This window comes from Gorilla gorilla, chromosome 4 (assembly GCF_029281585.2).
Source record: "Gorilla gorilla gorilla isolate KB3781 chromosome 4, NHGRI_mGorGor1-v2.1_pri, whole genome shotgun sequence".
In the NCBI taxonomy this organism is placed as follows: Eukaryota; Metazoa; Chordata; class Mammalia; order Primates; family Hominidae; genus Gorilla; species Gorilla gorilla.
In genome coordinates this window covers 141,640,187-141,660,400 of record NC_073228.2, presented here as the reverse complement: position 1 = coordinate 141,660,400, position 20,214 = coordinate 141,640,187, and the positions used below count along the sequence as shown (strand labels likewise).

General features: G+C 41.8%; 2 protein-coding genes across 3 annotated transcripts in view; both read left to right on the top strand.

Annotated features, from left to right (window-relative positions):
- KLHL3 (kelch like family member 3) overlaps nt 1–20,214 on the top strand; it is a 276,374-nt gene that overhangs the window by 123,308 nt on the left and 132,852 nt on the right. The gene's annotated exons all lie outside the window — the stretch shown is intronic.
- HNRNPA0 (heterogeneous nuclear ribonucleoprotein A0) lies at nt 13,304–18,723 on the top strand. The gene has a single exon (XM_019026342.4). It carries the CDS (start codon nt 16,230–16,232, stop codon nt 17,148–17,150), a length of 921 nt encoding a protein of 306 aa, XP_018881887.2. The 5' UTR covers nt 13,304–16,229; the 3' UTR covers nt 17,151–18,723.

Sequence of the window (20,214 nt, the reverse complement as noted above, 5' to 3'; positions counted from 1 at the left end):
CACTTAGGTTGCTTCCACATCTTGGCTATTGTGGAGAGTGCTGTAATAAACATGGTAGTCCAGATCTCTCTTTGATATACTGATTTTCTTTCTTTCAGTTTATACCTAATAGTGATATTGCTGGATCGTATAGTAGCTTTATTTTTAGTTTTTTGAAGAACCTCCATAGTGGTCGTACTAATTTACATTTCTACCCACAGTGTACGAGGGTTCCCTTTCCTCCACATCCTTGCCAACATTTGTTGTTGCCTGTCTTTTGGATAAAAGCCATCTTAAATGGGGTGAGTTATCTCATTGTAGTTTTGATTTGCATTCCTTTGATGATCATGGATATTGAGCACCTTTTCATATACCTGTTTGTCATTTTTATGTCTTCTTTTGAGAAATGTCTATTCAGATCTTTTGTCCATTTATTAATTGGATTATTAGTTTTTTTCCTATAGAGCTGTTTGAGCTCCTTATATATTCTAGTTATTAATCTCTCGTCAGATGAGTAGTTTGTAAATATTTTTTCCCATTCTCTGTGTTGTCTCTTCACTTTGTTGATTGTTTCTCTTGCTGTGCAGAAGCTTTTTAACTTGATGTGATTCCATTTGACCATTTTCACTTTGTTCACCTCTGCTTGTGGGGTATTACTCAAGAAATCTTTGCCCACTTCAATGTCCTGGAGGGTTTTCACAATGTTTTCTTTCAGTAGTTTCATAGTTTGAAGTCTTAGATTTAAATCTTTAATCCATTTTGATTTGATTTTTGTATATGGTGAGAGATAGGGTCTAGTTTCATTCTAGAAAACTGCATATGGATATCCAGTTTTCCCAGCACCATTTGTTGAATACTCTGTCCTTTCCCCAATGTGTGTTCCTGGTATCTTTGTTGAAATGAATTCACTGTAGAGGTATGGATTTGTTTTTGGCTTCTTTTTTCTGCTCCATTGGTCTATGTGTCTGTTTTTATGCCAGTACCATGCTGTTTTGGTTACTTTGACTCTGTAGTATAATTTGAAGTCAGGTAATGCAATTCCTCCAGTTTTGTTCTTTTTGCTCAGAATAGTTTTGACTATTCTGGTTTTTTTGTGGTTCCATTTAAATTTTAGGATTGTGTTTCCTATTTCTGTGAGGAATGTCATTGTATTTTGATAGGAATTGCATTGACTCCATAGATTGCTTTGGGTAGTATGGATATTTTAACAATATCGATTCATCCAATCCATGAACATGGACTGTCTTTCCATTTTTTGTGTGTGTCCTCTTCAATTTCTTGCATCATTGTTTTATAATATTCATTGTAGAGATCTTTCACTTCTTTGGTTAATTCCTAGGTATTTAATTTTATTTGTAGCTATTATAAATGGGATAACTTTATTGATTCGTTTTTCAGATTGTTTGCTGTTGGCATATAGAAATGCTACTGATTTTTTTATTTTGATTTTGTATCCTGCAACTTTACTGAATTATTTTGTCAGTTCTAACAGCTTTTTTGGTGGAGTCTTTAGATTTTTCCAAATATAAGATCATGTCATCTGCAAACCAGGATAATCTGACTTCTTCATTTACAATTTAGATGCCCTTTATTTCTTTCTTTTGTCTGATCTCTCTAGTTAGGACTTCCAGTACTATATTGAATAACGGTATAGTATTCAACAGTATAGTATTCTATTGGGGGAACCCGCCCCCGATAATTCAACATTATTTCATGTACATTCTTTTCTATTTCCCTAAGTGTCAGCTGGTCTGAGAAATAAAGGGAAAGAGTACAACAGAGAAATTTTAAAGCTGGGTATCTGGGGGAGACATCACATGTTGGCAGGTTCCGTGATGTCCCCAAGCCACAAAACCAGCAAATTTTTATTAGTGATTTTCAAAGGGAAGGGAGTGTACGAATAGGGTGTAGGTCACAGAGATCACATGCTTCACAAGGTAATAAAATATCAAAAGGCAAATGGAGGCAGGGCGAGATCACAGGACCAGGGCAAAATTAAAAATGCTAATGAAGTTTCATGTCCCACTGGGCAAGCATTGTCATTGATAACATCAGGAGACAGGATTTGAGAGCAGACAACCAGTCTGACCAAAATTTATTAGGCAGGAATTTCCTCATCCTAATAGGCCTGGGAGCGCTATGGGAGACTGGGGCTTATTTCATCGCTTATCTACAACTGTATAAGACAGACATTCCCTGAGCGGCCATTTCAGAGACCTCCCTCAAGGAACACATTCTCTTTCTCAGGGCTGTTCCTTGCTGAGAAAAAGAATTCAGCGATATTTCTCCTATTCGCTTTTGAAAGAAGAGAAATATGGCTCTGTTCTGCCCGGCTCTCAGGCAGCCAGACCTAATGGTTATCTCCCTTGTTCCCTGAACATTGCTGTTATCTTGTTCTTTTTTGAAGGTACCCAGATTTCATATTGTTTAAACACACATGCTTTACGAACAATTTATGCAGTTAATGCAGTCATCACAGGGTCCTGAGGCGACGTACATCCTCAGTTTACGAAGATGACGGGATTAAGAGATTAAAGTAAAGACAGGCATAGGAAATCATGAGAGTATTGATTGGGGAAGTGATAAATGTCCATGAAATCATCACAATTTATGTTCAGAGATTGCATAAGGACAGGCATAAGAAATTATAAAAGTATTAATTTGGGGAACTAATAAATGTCCATGAAATCTTCACAATTTATGTTCTTCTGCCATGGCTTCAGCCAGTCCCTCCGTTTGGGGTCCCTGACTTCCCGCAACAGTATTCAGTATAGTAGTGAGCATCCTTGTTGTGTTCCAGATCTTAAGAGGAAAGATTTTCAGTTTTTCCCCATTAGGTATGATACTAGCTGTTAGTCTATTGTATGTGGGTTTTATTACATTGAGGTACACATTGTCAGGTTATTTATTTGAAGTTTTTCTTCTTCTTCAATACAGACACTTGTAGCCATAAAATTCCCTCTTAGTACTGCTTTCACTGTCACCCATAGGTTTTGGTATATTGTGTTTCCATTATCATTTGTTTCAAGAAATTTTTCAATTTTTTGTTCTAACTTTCTTCACTGACCACTGGTCATTCAGGAGCATATTGTTTAATTTCCATGTGTTTGTCTAGTTTCCAAATGCCTCTTGTTATTGACTTTTAGTATTATTCCATTGTAGTCAGAGAAGATGCTTGGTATTATTTCAATTTTTTTGAATGCATACTTAATCTGCACTACAGACCAAATGGACCTAAGAAATATTTATGGAACATTTCGTCCAACGGCTGCAGAATATACATTCTTCTCATCAACATATGGATTATTCTCAAGGACAGACCATATGTTAGGTCACAAAAACAAGTCTTAAAACATTAAAAAAAAAATGGAAAATATACCAAGCATCTTCTCTGACTACAATGGAGTAACACAAAAAGTCAATAATCATCACACTGAGGGTTTTAATCATAAAGGGATGCTGAATTTTGTCAAGTGTTATTCTGTGTCTATTGAGATGGTCATATGATTTTTGTTTTATTTTTCTTTCTTCTTCTCCTTCTTCTTCCTTTCTTTCCTCTTTCTTTCTCTTTCTCTCTCTCTCCCTCTCCCTCTCCCTCTCTCTCTGTCTCTCCCTCCCTCCCTTCCTCCCTTCCTTCTATTTTTTTTTTTTTTTTATGGAGTTTCGCTTTTGTTGCCCAGGCTGTAATGCAGTGGTGCAATCTTGGCTTACTGCAACTTCTACCTCCCAGGTTCAAGCCACTCTCCCGCCTCAGCTTCCTGAGTAGCTGGGATTACAGGCATGTGCCACCATACCTGACTAATTTTTGTATTATTAGTAGAGACGGGGTTCTGTTGGCTGGGCTGGTCTCGAACTCCTGACCTCAGGTGATCCACCCACCTTGGCCTCTCAAAGTGCTGGGATTACAGGCATGAGCCACTGTGCCTGGCCGATTTTTGTTTTCAATTCTGTTTACGTATCACAGTTGTTGACTTGCATATTTTAAAGTAACCCTGCATCCCTGGTATGAAACCCACTTGATCATGGTGTATTGTCTTTTTGATCTGCTGTTGGATTTGGTTAGCTAGTATTTTGTTTAGGATTTTTGCATCTATGTTCATCAGGGATATTGGTCTGTAGTTTTGTTTTTTTGTTATGTCCTTTCTTGGTTTTGGTATTAGAGTAATACTGGCTTCATAGAATGATTTAGGGAGGATTCCCTCTTTATCTTTTGAAATAATTTCAGTAAGATTGCTACCAATTCTTCTCTAAATGTCTGATAGAATTCAGTGTGAATCCATCTGCTCCTGGACTTTTTTTGGTTGGCAATTTTTTTTATTACTGTTTCAATATCGCTACTTGTTATTGGTCTGTTCTATTTCCTCCTGGTTTAATCTAGGAGGTTGTATATTTCCAGGAATGTATCCATCTCCTCTAGGTTTTTTAGTTTTTGTGCATAAAGGTGTTCCTAGTAGCCTTGAATGATCTTTTGTATTTCTGTGGCGTTGGTTGTAATATCTCCCATTTGATTTCTAATTGCGCTTATTTGGACCTTTTGTTTTCTTTTCTTGGTTAATCTTGCTAATGATCTATCGATTTTGTTTATCTTTTCAAAGAACTAGCTTTTTGTTTCATTTATCTTTTGTATTTTTTTGTTTCAATTTTATTTTGTTCTGCTCTGATCTTTGTTATTTCTTTCCTTTTGCTGGGTTTGGGTTTGGTTTGTTCTTGTTTCTGTAGTTTCTGGAGGTGTGACCTTATTGTCTATTTGTGATCTTTTAGACTTTTTGATGTTGGGATTTAGTGCTATGAACTTTCCTCTTAGCACTGCTTTTGCTGTATCTCAGAGGTTTTGGTTGGATGTGTCACTATTATTGTTCATTCAAATAATTTTCTAATTTCCATATTGATTTCATTGTTGATCCAAAGGTCATTCAGGAGCAGATTACTTATTTTCCAATTTCCATGTATTTGTATAATTTTGAGGGTTCCTTTTGGAGTTAATATCCAATTTTATTTTACTTTGGTCTGCGAAAGTACTCAATATAATTTTGATTTTCTTAAACTTACGAAGACTTGTTCTGTGGCCTATCACATGGTCTATCTTGGAGAATGTTCAACGTGCTGATGAAAATAATGTATATTCTGTGGTTGCTGGGTAGAATGTTCTGTAAATATCTGTTAAGTCCATTTTTTCTAGGGTACAGTTTAAATCCATTGTTTCTATGTTGACTTTCTGTCTTGATGACCTGTCTAGTGCTGTCAGTAGAGTATTGAAGTCCCCCACTATTATGGTGTTGCCATCTATCTCATTTCTTAGGTCTAATAGTAATTGTTTTATAAATTTGGGAGCTCCAGTGTTACGTGCATATATATTTAGGGTTGTGATATTTTCCTGTTGGGCTAATCCTTTTATCATTATATAATGTCCCTCTTTGTCTTTTTTAACTATTATTACTTTAAAGTCTGTTTTATCTATACAAGAATAGCTATTCCTGCTTGCTTTTTGTGTCCATTTGCATGGAATATCTTTTTCCACCTCTTTACCTCAAGTTTATGTGAGTCCTTATGTATCAGGCAAATCTCTTGAAGACAGTAGGTACTTGGTTGGTGGATTTTTATTCATTCTGTCATTCTGTATCTTTTAAGTGGAGCATTTAGGTTATTTACATTCAGTGTTAGTATTGAGATGTGAGGTACTATTCTATTCATCATGCTAGTTTTCTTGTTCCCACCTTAGGTAGACAGAATAATGGTCTTGCAAACATGTCCACATTTTAATCCTTGGGACCTGAGAATGTGTTATGTTACATGACAAAGAGGAACTAAGGTTGCTAATCGGCTGACTTTATAATAAAGGGATTATTCTGGTGTCTTAGTTTGGGCTGCTATAACAAAGTACCATATCCTGGATGGCTTATAAACAACAAAAATTTATTTCTCACAGTTCTGGAGGCTACAACTCCAAGATCAGAGTGCCAGCATGGTTGGGTTCTGGTGAGGGCCCCATCTTGCAGTCTGCCTACTTCTCATTCATTGTATCCTCACATGGTAGAAAGAGAGCTAGCTAGCCCTCTGGGCTCTTCTTATAAGGGCACTAATCCCATTCATGAGGGCTTCACTTTCATGACCTAATTACCTCCCCAAGCTCCCACCTCCAAATACTGTCACATTGGGATTAGGGGTTTCAACATATTAATTTTGGGGGGGCACAAACATTCAGCCCATTACACCAGTATTATCTGGGAGACAGAAGAGTTAGTGTCAGAGTGATCCAAAGTGAGAAGGTCTCAACTGGCTTATTGTTGGCTTTGAATATGGAAACGGGCCACAGGCCAAGGAATATGAGGCTGACATTTGAAGCTGGAAAAGGCAGGGAATGAGATTCTCTCCTAGAGCCTCCAAAAAGAAACACAGCCCTACCAACACCTTGATTCTGACCTACAGAACTGTAAGATAATATATTTGTGTGTTTTTTTAAGCCACTAAATTTCTGGTAATTTGTTACAGCAGCAATAGGAAACTAATATATACCATCACATTTTTGATAGTTACTTTTCAATTCCAAACACGGCATGTACACACACTGTTTCCTGTACCTTCTTGTAGGCTTAATTATTATACGTACTTCTGAAGTCAGCTTTTATTTGAAGAATTTACTGAACTCTGGGTTTCTTCATTTCTATCCTAACACACTGTGTTTACAACTTGTGTTATACTACTTGTCAAGTGTATTATAATTGATTTTCTCTTTCTCCCAAAACTGTGAGCTCCTAGAGGCCAGAGACTTTTCTTTATTCACAACACCTAGCACATGAATGAATGAAATGAAATGATAAATAAATGACAATAGAAAGCTCGAAATACTTTTAATTTAGAAGGTACATATTCTGTGTATGAATCTGTGCATGGGTATGTGCTGGGGTGTGTGTGTTTTAGGGAACAGAAATTCTGAGAAATGTTTAAATTTGTTTAGTCCTCTAATTCTGATAATCTGCCTCAAGCTCCTACCCATCTGGCTGGTAATTCAAACCCTGTTATTACTGGAGTTGTGTATAAAAAGTTCCAGGTTTACGTGGGTCTTGGAATGTGGATCTGGTTCCAACACCAAGGTGGTTACCTTACTTTCAAGATAATTAATGTTCAGCCTTCAGTGTTATCAATGATGTGGGGGATGGGGTGGAGATGGGGGTGGTGGGGGCTGTATACTGGCTTCCTCCAGTGGGGAAAACTCAGAAGCTTCTTGTCACTTCTAGACTTGGGAAGCTATCTTTTATTCACACTAAGCCCTCCTCCTTCAACGTTTTTTTGTTTTTTGAGATGGAGTCTCACTTTGTCACCCAGGCTGGAGTGCAGTGGCGTGACCTCGGCTCACTGCAAGCTCCACCTCCCGGGTTCACGCCATTCTCCTGCCTCAGCCTCCCGAGTAGCTGGGACTACAGGTGCCTGCCCCACGCCTGGCTAATTTTTTGTATTTTTCAGTAGAGACGGGGTTTCACCATGTTAGCCAGGATGGTCTCGATCTCTTGACCTTGTGATCTACCCGCCTCGACCTCCCAAAGTGCTGGGATTACAGGGGTGAGCCACTGCGCCCAGCCCTCCTTCAACATTTCCTTCCATCTGGAGGAGACAAATACAATTCCCTCTTCTAAAAGCCTAGATTTTGCTCTTGAGGCAAGGGAATATACAGGAGAAGAACAAGGTACAATTAACATCACTACAAAATGAATAGGTGTGTTCATTTTCTCACCTCAGGAGACACCCTTTTAAAGACAATCTTCCTCTTGGGTTTTTTTTTTTTCCTCCACAGAAAGCATTTTATTAAAGAGAGAGAGGCAAGTGCCTTTGCATGAAAAAAGGTGGAAGGAACCCCACTAATGACATGTTGACATTTTTGCCATTCTGACAAGTATGGGGTTCAAATTAAGTCAGACTTAATTTGATTTGATAAAATAAATAGTGTGACTTTTTATACATCATCTTGATGTTATGAAATTTATATCTAAATGCAAGTCATGACTTTTTCCTCTGTAATATCAATTTAAGTACTTCATAATATAGTATTCTTACCTGGAGCACTTAATTGTTTCTCTATTTATTAGACAGCTATTTTGGGACAATTAGGTCATTTCCAACTTTTTTTCTAGTATAAACAAATTAAAATAAATATCTTTATAGCTAAATCCTTGTATAGGTCCTGAATTATTTCGCTGTGATAAATTTCTGGAAGTGTAATTGCTGGTTCAAAAGAATGGGCCAAATTTAAAAGCTTTTGATATGAGTTGTTAGGCTCCACTAGAAAAAATATACTTTCACCACAAGTGGCAAAGAATGCCCTTTTGAAATGTTCACCTTGAATAAATAAAAATGGAACCTGTACTAGTTTGCTAGTGCTGCCATAACAAAATATTACAGAATCAGTGGCTTAAACAATAGAAATTTATTTTCTTCTAGTTCTGGAGGCTGGAGGTCAAAGATGAAGTGCTGGCAGTCTGGGGTTCTTCTGAGGCCTCTCCTCCTTGGCTTGCAGATGGTCGTCCCTTTATGCACTTGTGCTCCTGTTGTCTTTCTTATGACACCAGACATACTGAAGTAGGGTCCCACCCTAATGACATCATTTTAATGTAATCACCTCTTTCGAAACCTTATCTTCAATTATGGTTACATTTGGAGGTACTGGGAGTTATGGCTTCAATATATGAATTTGAGAGTGGGGACCAGGGGTGCACAGTTTAGTCCATAGCAGAATCCTAACTGTAAAACAAACATGGATCCAATAAAAAGCTAATTTTAAAAAATCATAGTTGCTGCTTTCTGGAAATATAGCTGGCCATAGTCTTTTCTTTCTTTCTCAGTTCATTCTTTCTCTTTCTATGTATAATTTAATATTAAAACACACTCTTTTTAGTGTGTGGTTCTATGACTTGTGTAACCATCACATTCCATTAGCTTTTTGTAATCAAGCTTGCAGCAGGGATGGAAGCCAAAGGCAGTCTAAATTTCAGTTTTATTTTTAAGTGTTTTATTTTGGAAGGCTGAGACACCTGTAAGCAAGTTAAAGAAACAAAGTAAACTCAGGCAGTGATCTAAAAGGCAAAGTAGAAAAAAATAGTTTTTCCTCCTTAATGACCTAGAGTAGGAAATTGACTGCATCATTTAAGTGTTTACATAATACTCCTTTTATTGACTGTCCCTACCTTTACTGATCTAATCTCCAAAAAGAATCTAACATTCTGGCCTGGTGTGGTGACTCATGCCTGTAATCCCAGTACTTTGGGAGCCAGAGGCAGATGGATCACCTGAGGTCAGGAGTTCAAGACCAGCCTGGTCAACACGGTGAAACCCTGTCTCTAATAAATATACAAAAATTAGCTGAGAGTGATGGCACATGCCTGTAATTCCAGCTACTCAGGAGGCTGAGGCAGGAGAATCGCTTGAACCCTGGAGGCGGAGATTGCAGTGAGCTGAGATTGCACCACTGCATTCCAGCCTGGGCGTCAGACTCTTGTCTCAAAAAAACAAACAAACACAAAAAAACTTAACATTCCAGTCATACTGCATGTATCCTGGCTTTCTTAATGTCTCTACAACATTCTTGTATTGTCTCTGATCATCCCTACACCCTACTGTATGTAAGGTGTCTAGACCTGACATTTACCTCTGTGAAGCTTTATTAGTCAATAGAAATGAAAACCCTAATGGATCCCCATTTAGGTGGCATAGATCAGGGGTTCCCACCTCCCGGGCCATGGACTGGTATCAGTCTATGGCCTGTTAGGAACTGGGCTGCACAGCAGGAGGTGAGCAGTGGGTGAGCAAGTGAAGCTTCATCTGTATTTACAGCTGCTCCCCATTGCTCACATTACCACCTGAGCTCTGCCTACTGTCACAGCAGCAGCGGGATTAGATTCTCATAGGACATGAACCCTATTGTGAACTGAACATGTGAGGTATCTAGGTTGTGCACTTCTTATGAGAATCTAATGCCTGATGATCTGAGGTGGAGCTGAGGTGGTAATGCTAATGTGGGGGAGTGGCTGCAAATACAGATTAACATTAGCAGGGAGGTCTGACTGCACAGAGACCATAATAAATCACAGACTCATATCAAAACCCTATCAGTGAGTGGCAAGTGACAATTAAGCCGTGGCTGGCGGTAGGCTTTATAGTGGCAAGTGAATTGATGTACTTCAATTGTACAGCTACATCTGGTGGCAGGCTGTCAGAATCTGACACTTAACTTTAGTCTGAGCATGGCCTGCCCATGATTTTATTTACCACTTCCATCCGTGCCTCTTTCCCATGCTATGCACTTGTCTCAGTCATAGTTTTGGTAAGCCCACAAGCTAACCCTAGCCAAAATGAGTAAAAAACAAATGTCACTGGAGAGCTTCTTTGTCAAGGGGGACAGACCGAATGATGAGACATCAGAAGACATTAAGACTTCCATCAAAAATAAAGCTGCATTTAAAAGAAAATACCAAGAGTCCTACTTAAATTACAGGCTCATTGCAACAAGTGATTAACATTCTACAAGCCCACTTTGTATAACATGTGGCAGCCGGCTATCCAACAAAGCCATGAAACCTTCAAAACTGCTTCTCCACATGGAAACCTAGCACCTTGCATTAAAACATAAGGCTTTTGAGTTTTTCAAATGAACACAAAGAACAGAAGCAACTGGCCAGGCATGGTGGCTCACACCTGTAATCCCAGCACTTTGGGAGGCTGAGGTGGGTGGATTGCTTGAGGCCAAGAGTTTGAGACCAGCCTGGTCAGTATGGTGAAACTCCGTCTCTACTGAAAATATAAAAATTAGCTGGTTGTGGTGGTATGCACCTGTAGTCCCAGCTACTCGGGAGGCTGAGGCATGAGAATCACTTGAACCCAGGAGGCAGAGGTTGCAGTGAGCCAAGATTGCACCACTGCACTCCAGCCTGGATGAAAGAGCAAGACCCTGTCTCAAAAACAAGCAAACAAAAAACCAGAAGCAATTATTGAAGGCCACCACTTCATCAAATGTATCTGCACTGAGAGCATCATTCTTAGTGGCTAACTGCATTGCTAAAGCTAAGAAGCCCTTTACCGTTGGTGAAGAATTGTTCCTGCCTGCTGCTAAGGACATTTATCATGAACTTTTAGGAGAGGCTGAAGTTCAAAAGGTGGCACATGTTTCTTTTTCGGCTAGTACCATAACTAGACAAATTGATGAAATACAGAGGATATTGGGGCACAATTGTTAGGATTAATGAGTCACCATGGTATGCAATCCAGGTTAATGAGTCTACCGATGTTGACAAGACAACAATGCTTGTTTTTGTGCCATATCTTTTTCAGGAGGAAGTGCAGGGGGATATGTTATGTGCACTTTTGTTGCCAACCAACACCACAGGTGCGGAACTATTCAAGACTTTGATTACATATCAGAAAAACGGAATTGGTCATTTTGTGTCGGTATATGCACAGACAGAGTGGCTGATATGACTGGATGGCTTTCTGGTTTCACTACTCAGGTCAAAGAGGTCACTTCTGAATGTGAGTCTATGCACTGTGTCATCTACAGAGAAATGCCGGGTAGCCGAAAATTGTCACCCGAACTTAAGGTTTTACAGGATGTGATTAAAATTATCAATGACATTAAAGTGCATGCCCTTAACTCAATGTCTGTTTGCGCAACTCTGTGAGATGTGTATAAGAAATGAGATGGCTTTCTAAAGGTAGATAACTGGCCAGAATTTTTGAGTTATGAGAGCCACTCCAGAGATTTCTTTTACAAAAACAGTCACCACTAGCAGCACATTTCAGTGACATAGAATGGGTGGCAAAACTTGTTTACTTGTGTGACACATTCAACCTGCTCAACGAATTCAATCTGTCACTTCAGGGGAGAATGACAACTGTGTTCAAATCAGCAGATAAAGGGGCTGCATTCAAAACCAAACTGGAATTATGGGGGCGATGAGTGAATATTGGGATTTCTGACATGTTTCAAACATTAGCAGAGATTTTGAAAGTGACTGAGCCAACGCCTTCTTTCTCCCAGCTGGTGCATGATCACCTAGCTCAGCTTTCAAAAGAGTTTGAGCTTTACTTGCCAACCACAAAAAAATCCCTGAGCTGGGAAGGAATGGATCCACCACACATTTGTGAATAAGCCAGAGGAATCGACTTTGTCAATACTAGAAGAGGATCAACTGCTTGAGATTGCAAGTGACGGCAGCCTTGTATGTTTGAGACAACTTCAAATCTCCATACATTCTGGATGGAATATCCTGAGATTGCCACAAAAGCACTGAAAAGCCTGCTTCTATTTCCAGCATCCTATGTTTGTGAAGCAGGGTTTTCTGCAGTAACAGCAACCAAAACTAGATTATGGAGTAAACTGGACATAAGCAACACACTTCGGGTGTCACTGTCTCCCATCACCCCCACATGGGAACCGGCTAGTTGCGGGAAAACAAGCTGAAGGCTTCCACTGATTCTACGTTACGGTGAGTTGTATAATTATTATATTTCATTGAATATTATGATGCAATAATAATAAAGTGCACATTAAATGTAATGCACTTGAATCATCCTGAAACTACATCCTGGTCCGTGGAAAAATTGTTTTTCACAAAATAGGTCTCTTGTGCCAGAAAAGTTGGGCACTGCTGGTAAACTATTATTTAAAAACAATGTAGGCAGAAACTATCTACCAAAATTGTAAATTCCTAAAGTAACAGTTTTCATAAGTTATGGTCTTTATTGCTTCAGGAGTTCATCTTTTACTGTTTTAAGATTTGGATGACTCTGAAACAGTGGTGCCATCTCAGCTAACAACAGCAGCATCTGCCTCCTGGGTTCAAGCAATTCTCCTGCTTCAGCCTCCCAAGTAGCTGGGACTACAGGCATGCGCCACCACACATGGGGTTTCAATTTGTTAGCCATGCTGGTCTTGAGCTCCTGACCTCAAGTGATCCGCCTGCCTCAGCCCCCCACAGTGCAGGGATTACAGGCACGAGCCACTGTGCCCAGCCCATTTTCCCCTTTCTTTATTATCAATAGGCAAATCCTGACATTTGAATTTTTTTTGTAATAACAAGGTTAATAGCTTTCTACTGTCCTCTTTCGTTTTTTTCAATGTCATTTATCACTATCTAACATGCCATATACCACTCTTGTTTATTGCCTGCTTCTTCCCACTAGAATGTAAGCATCATGAGGGCAGAGGTTTTTGTCTGTTGTTTACAGCCATATTGCCAGCACCAGGCATAGGATTCATATAATTGGATAAACTGAGCACTTACTGTGTACCAGGCATGTATACATGTTTACATGTACAATCTCATTTAATTTTCACTACAACAGAAAGATGTTTTATTATTCCCATTTTAAGATAATAAAACTGATTACATTTTTTAAAAGGTTAAGTAACTTAGCCAAAGTCACATAACTGGATGGTTATAGGGTAAGTGATAGATCAGACTAGTTTACCCTCAAACCTTAGCCCATCTATTTACCTTTGTTACAATATCCAAACTACTTAACCTAAGATTCAGCACATTCCATAGTATCATTTCATAGTACCAAAGACCCTCAACCTATCTTACCTCTTACTATTTTCTATCTAAAACTGCCTGCTTCTCTCAAACTAACTGGTCCACTCCCTGTCTCTTGAAGCTTATGTTCCCTCTGGATTTTGCTCAAACTCCCTATAGAAATCTTTTTTTTTTTTTTCCTTTCCAACTTTTATTTTAGGTTCAAGGGATACGCGTGGAGGTTTGTTATGTGGGTAAATTGTTAGTCTTGGGGGTTTGGTGTGTAGATAATTTTGTCACCCAAGTCATCAGCATAATACCTGATAGGTAGCTTTTCAGTCCTCACCCTCCTCCCACCCTCCATCCTTAAAAAAGACCTGATGTCTAATGTTCCCTTCTTTTGTGTCCATGTGTACTCAATGTGTAGCTCCCACTTATAAGTGAGAACTTGTGGTATTTGGTTTTCTGTTCCAGCCTTAATTTGCTTAGGATACTAACTAGTCTTTGGCTCTGAGGTTCAGTGCAACTTCCAATTCTTTCCTAAATCTTTCCTGAATACTTGAGGATACAGTGAGGAATTCCTCTTAACTTCTTCAGCGTTTACCATATGGTTTTGGAGGCTTTTGGTCACGTAATGCCTCATATTAACTATGTCCCACCCCATGTATCTTGCTTGGCACACAAAGGCTCAATAAATGGAAGCCACTGTAATTTTCTTCCATTCCCATCTGAGTGAGGGCACTAAAAGCAGTAACTTAGGGGTATATGATCTCTCTCTCTGTAAAACATTCGTCTAACCAACACCTTTAAAAAGCCAACATTCTACTTTTGGGAGGCCGAGGCGGGCGGATCAGTAGGTCACGAGTTTGAGACCATCCTGACCAACATGGTGAAATCCCGTCTCCACTAAAAATACAAACATTAGCCAGGTGTGGTGGTGCCCGCCTGTAGTCCCAGCTACTTGGGAGGCTGAGGCAGGAGAATTGCTTGAACCCGGGAGGTGGAGGTTGCAGTGAACCAAGATCGTGCCATTGCATTCCAGCTTGGGCAAGACTCCGTCTCAAAAAAAAAAAAAAAAAAAAAAAGCAAAGTTAACATTCTAGGCCAGGCGCGGTGGCTCACGCCTGTAACCCAGCACTTTGGGAGGCCGAGGCAGATGGATCACCTAAGGTCAGGAGTTTGAGACCAGTCTGACCAACATGGTGAAACCCCATCTCTACTAAAATACAAAAATTAGCCGGGTGTGGTGGTGGGCGCCTGTAATCTCAGCTACTCAGGAGGCTGAGGCAGGAGAACAGCTTGAACCTAGGAGGCGGAGGTTGCTGAGCCGAGATTGCGCCAGTGCACTCCAGCCTGGGCAACAAGAGTGAAACTCCATCTCAACAACAACAAAAAAGCTAACATTCTAGTTCAAAGAAAGCAACACATAGTTACACATAAAAAACCATTCACTGAGGTTAAATGAAAATGTCTGCTGGAATGTGCCAAGGGGACCTGAAAGGGCCTCCTCTGAGAGGGCATCGTGGGAGGGCTTCAAGGATGGCGGGAGGGTGGCAAGGAGGCAGGGATGTCGCGCCTCGTCTGGTTCCTAATGTCTGAAGCTCTTTTGGTTCCGTGTTGTCTTTCACACCGCCGCCTCGGGCTCGCTTTTGCGCAGGGCCACGTGGCAAAGTTTTAGTTTAACCGCACGTCGGGCCCACTGTAAACGGTTAATAACCGCCTTCGTGGACCAGGCCTCTGCCCTCCATCTTTGTGCGGGCGGGAGGTGGGGCGGGGACGCCAGGTGTAGCGGACAAGCGGAGAGGCGGCGGGTAGATCCGGGCCCCCAACCCCAACAGTCAAGTTTTCAAAAAGCCCGCGCGTGGCGCCCCAGGCCGCATCCGTTGGGAATGGCCCCCAGCGCGCCCCCTGCTCTCTCCCCCGCAAAGCCCTGGGCGGGAGAAGGCGCGGGGGTGGTAGGCAGGCTCTGCACGCCGGGGGCGCCGGGGCAAGCGCGCTCCGGGGAGCGCGCCCGTCCAACAGCTGCCGAAAACGGAAGTGGGTGCGAGGGGATCACGGTGATTGGCTGAACTCAGATGTCTCTCAAGGGGCTGGCGCGAACGCCACTGCGGAGTTGGGCGAGGGGGATGAGTAAAGGGGAGGGGGAGAAACACTGGGAACAGCCGCGGTGCTAGGAGGAAATGAATCGCGGTGGTGCGCGGAGGGCAGGGAGGGACCCATGTCAAGGGACGGTGGGGCGCTCGGGAATGAAAGCGGGCTGGCAGAAGCGGAAGCGGGAGCGGCACAGGCCGCGGGCTTGAATAGACCGCGGAGGGCGGGGAGTCCGTGATCTAGAGCGGCGCTGCGGCGCGGTAGGCGGGATTAAGGGGAGCAAGGCGGGGATTGGCTGTCAGCCCTAGGCTGCCGTACGTCCGCGGTGACGCACGCCTCGGGGAGGGTGCGCGCGCGTTCAGCGGCCTCTTTGTGTGGTGCCCAGATAGGGGAGCGGAGGTGGCGGCGGTGGTAGCGGTGGCCTTGGTTGTCTTCCAGTCTCCTCGGCTCGCCCTTTAGCCGGCACCGCTCCCCTTCCCTCCCCCTTCCTCTCTTCCTTCCTTCCCTCCCCTTCCCTTTTTCCCTTCCCCGTCGGTGACCGGCGGGGGTGGCTCCGGCAACGGCTGGGCCCAAGCTGTGTAGAGGCCTTAACCAACGATAACGGCGGCGACGGCGAAACCTCGGAGCTCGCAGGGCGGGGGCAAGGCCCGGGCCTTGGAGATGGAGAATTCACAGTTGTGTAAGCTGTTCATCGGCGGCCTCAATGTGCAGACGAGTGAGTCGGGCCTGCGCGGCCACTTTGAGGCCTTTGGGACTCTGACGGACTGCGTGGTGGTGGTGAATCCCCAGACCAAGCGCTCCCGTTGCTTTGGCTTCGTGACCTACTCCAATGTGGAGGAGGCGGACGCCGCCATGGCCGCCTCGCCCCATGCCGTGGACGGCAACACTGTGGAGCTGAAGCGGGCGGTGTCCCGGGAGGATTCGGCGCGGCCCGGTGCCCACGCCAAGGTTAAGAAGCTCTTTGTCGGAGGCCTTAAAGGAGACGTGGCTGAGGGCGACCTGATCGAGCACTTCTCGCAGTTTGGCACCGTGGAAAAGGCCGAGATTATTGCCGACAAGCAGTCCGGCAAGAAGCGTGGATTCGGCTTCGTGTATTTTCAGAATCACGACGCGGCAGACAAGGCCGCGGTGGTCAAGTTCCATCCGATTCAGGGCCATCGCGTGGAGGTGAAGAAGGCAGTCCCCAAGGAGGATATCTACTCCGGTGGGGGTGGAGGCGGCTCCCGATCCTCCCGGGGCGGCCGAGGCGGCCGGGGGCGCGGCGGTGGTCGAGACCAGAACGGCCTTTCCAAGGGCGGCGGCGGCGGTTACAACAGCTACGGTGGTTACGGCGGCGGCGGTGGCGGCGGCTACAATGCCTACGGAGGCGGCGGCGGCGGTTCGTCCTACGGTGGGAGCGACTACGGTAACGGCTTCGGCGGCTTCGGCAGCTACAGCCAGCATCAGTCCTCCTATGGGCCCATGAAGAGCGGCGGCGGCGGCGGCGGCGGCGGAGGCAGTAGCTGGGGCGGTCGCAGTAATAGTGGACCTTACAGAGGCGGCTATGGCGGTGGGGGTGGCTATGGAGGCAGCTCCTTCTAAAAGAAAATTTAAAATGCCTGGGAGTGGCTATAGGGGTAGCTCTTTTCAACAGCCCAAGTGGGGTCAACTCCTAAGCCCCACCCCCTCACACACACCGCCTTCCCTGTTTTGCCCTTGGGGGAGCCACTTCTAAGGCTGCTTACCCTTGGGGGTGTTCCTCTATTTGCCTGCCACCTCTCTTGTCTCTCCCTCTGAAGATGGACTGGGCCCCACATACACATTTTTGTGTTACAGTCATTGATGGACTCTATTTTTTTATTATTACTTGGACCTTGGTCGTTTTTATACTAGCAAAATGTCTTGTTTTAATTTGTGTTTTTTGGGGGGAGGGAGGGAGTGAACTTGCTGATTCTGTAGCAAAACCTGGGTGGGGGTTGGGGTGGGGGGTAGTTTACTTTGTTGTAAGGACTTGATAACCTGGCTACAGCGTTTTCTATGAAATCTACTTGGATCCCATGCCTGAAATTTGGAAGCATATGTACAAAAATCATTTTTACGTTTTATTTTTAATAAATCATTGTGTTTGACCGTACATGTCTAACATTTTTTTTCTAGGATCCATTCCGTACCGTTTTTTAAGGGATATTTGTTTAAGACTTTACGTGTTAATTCTTTATTCTTGATGTGTACTTAGAGAAACTTAAGAGGTCCTGTGGTTTTTTTCCCCTCTCCTGTTGCCCTGCTAGTTGCGTGTTGAATTATATCCCTTACAGGCAAAACTTTTGAAGTGGTGGATGTGGCTTTTTAAACTCTTTTAAGTTTCTGTGCATCCATCTCTTGTACTAAGCGAATTGCTTATCATCTTGACATGGTTGGTCATTTCTATGACAATTTACTTCAAACTGTGTACTGTGTAGTTCTATATAGTTTGTGTTAAGCATGTCATTCATATAAACTGTTTAAAATTTTTCAGATGGCCTAATTTCATCCCTCTTACTGGTTTGTCTGTAATGAATGGTTAAAAATAAGGGTTATATTTTACCCTGAAACGCGTTTTTGTACTTTCAGAGCAGGTTTAAACGTTTTTTTTTTTCCCTATATCCGAACTGTTGGCCTCATGGAAATCCTTTTCCCGATCTTTGTAGCACCATCTACTGGCAGAATGGCAGAGTAGCTGCGAAACAATTTGTTTAAAAACTTGCTTAGGACAATTGCATCAGATTTGGAAGTTTTGCCATCAAAATTCTTTGCAGAATTGGAAGTTACACATTTGCTTGTAACTGAGATGGGCTTCACAGGAATGTAGTTGCCAGTTCATATCACGATAGCCCTTTCTATATGAGGTTTGAAAATGTAAACTGCTATGCATAGCTTGGGCAATAGCCCTAAATTGCTATGACAACTAATGAACCAGCTACGTATACTGGTATTTTAGGTGCAAGTTGTAAAGCAAAATGTCTGTGTATTCTGCTTGGTTAACAAATGTATATTTGTAGCCCTTTCCTGCAATAGCATTCAAGTTGTTGTTTATAAGAGAAGAACAAAACTGATAATAGGAGAAAATTGCCTTTCTGGATAGAAATAGAGAATAGCAACGTTTATGGATATCACAAATAAAGAATTCAATTCTTTACATGATTGAGTGAGAGTATGTATAACCTGGTGGGTGGGTTCAGAGTACCTTTTAATCTAGTATGCTTAACTTGATGTTAATATTTAACTTAAATATTTGACTTACATATTGACGTTGAAGGCTCAAAGCTATAAGAAGCTTTCTGAAAGATTGGGCTTTAAAATATTTTAATATTGAACCATTTTTTAACTTCTTGTCAGTGTTCAATTCCTAAGGTCTAGTTCTTGCCAGTTTTTTTTTTTTTTTTTTTTTCCTGATTGGCAGGGCTTTTAAAGAAGTAAGAAAAAAGGTTAAGATTATTAGGCTAGGTTATAGCTGCTCAGTAGTCACTTTGACAAAGGGTAGCGGATGGTTGGTACAAATAGTGTTATCTATGACAAACGGGGTGGATGTTTTTGCACATTGAGGTAATACATAGTCAAATCCTTTGCTCTCAAATAGTTCTACATTTTCCATACATTTCTGTCTTATTTTTTAATTCTAGTGTTACACAAATTACATGTGGGCTACTTCATTTGGTAATTTGGTCCAGCTTTTTGGTGGCTGTAGAGTGGCCTCTAGGATACAGAAAATGATTCTCTGAAATTTTTCGTTGTAATTGTTAAATACTACTCTGCTTGACTTACTCAGTTTTGGTGGGAAGATCTGTGTCAATTGGAATAGTACACCTTTCTCAGGGTTTTCAGTTTAATAAGGTTGTTGTCATATTCCCAACATGGGAATATAGTGGCTTCTAAAGTTTGCAAATGAATTATGTAAAAGGATTTTCTGTGTATTAGGAAGGCAACCTGTTCTGTTCATGGTATATTAACACTTCATTGTCATGTGTCTACCCTTAAAATTGCTATAAACTGTAGTGAAGAAAAAAGCATAGTGGTATTTAGTCACTTCTGGGTTCCTCTTGTCAGTTATATGCAAACATTTTGGCATGTGGGACTTGGGGAGGAGGGACAATTGGTTGTATGTTTTGACCCCTTCCACCTATGAGAATTATCTGAACATGATTGAGATTTAAGAGTTCATGGGAGCAGGTGGTACAGAACCTAGTGTTGAATATAATTTTTGTGCCATGCTTGAATGTATTTTGACGGATTAGCAAAATAAAAGTGAACCTCCTATTTTTCATCTTAATGTGAAGATCTTTTGCATTTACATTCTTTTAAAAGTATAAATTCAGTAGTCATTAGTTCAAAGTGGTTTGAAAGGCTGTTAGAGATGATACAGGTTGAGTATCCCTTATCTGAAATTCTTGGGCCCAGAAGTGTTTTGAGTTTTAGATTTTTTTCAATTTTTGAATATTTCCATTATGTTTACCAGCTGAGCAGCTCTCATACAAAAATGTAAAATCCAAACTGCTCCAATGAGCATTTCCTTTGAATGTCATGTCTGGACTCAAAAAATTTCGGATTTTGGAGCATTTTAGATTTTTTGATTGGAATATCTGTAGTGTTTTTCAGGTCATTTAAAAAGCTCTCATTGGTGCTGATGTAC

What these genes read in the sequence shown, in the direction of transcription:
- HNRNPA0 (XM_019026342.4), top strand. Translation starts at nt 16,230, where the DNA reads ATGGAGAATTCACAGTTGTGTAAGCTGTTCATCGGCGGCCTCAATGTG.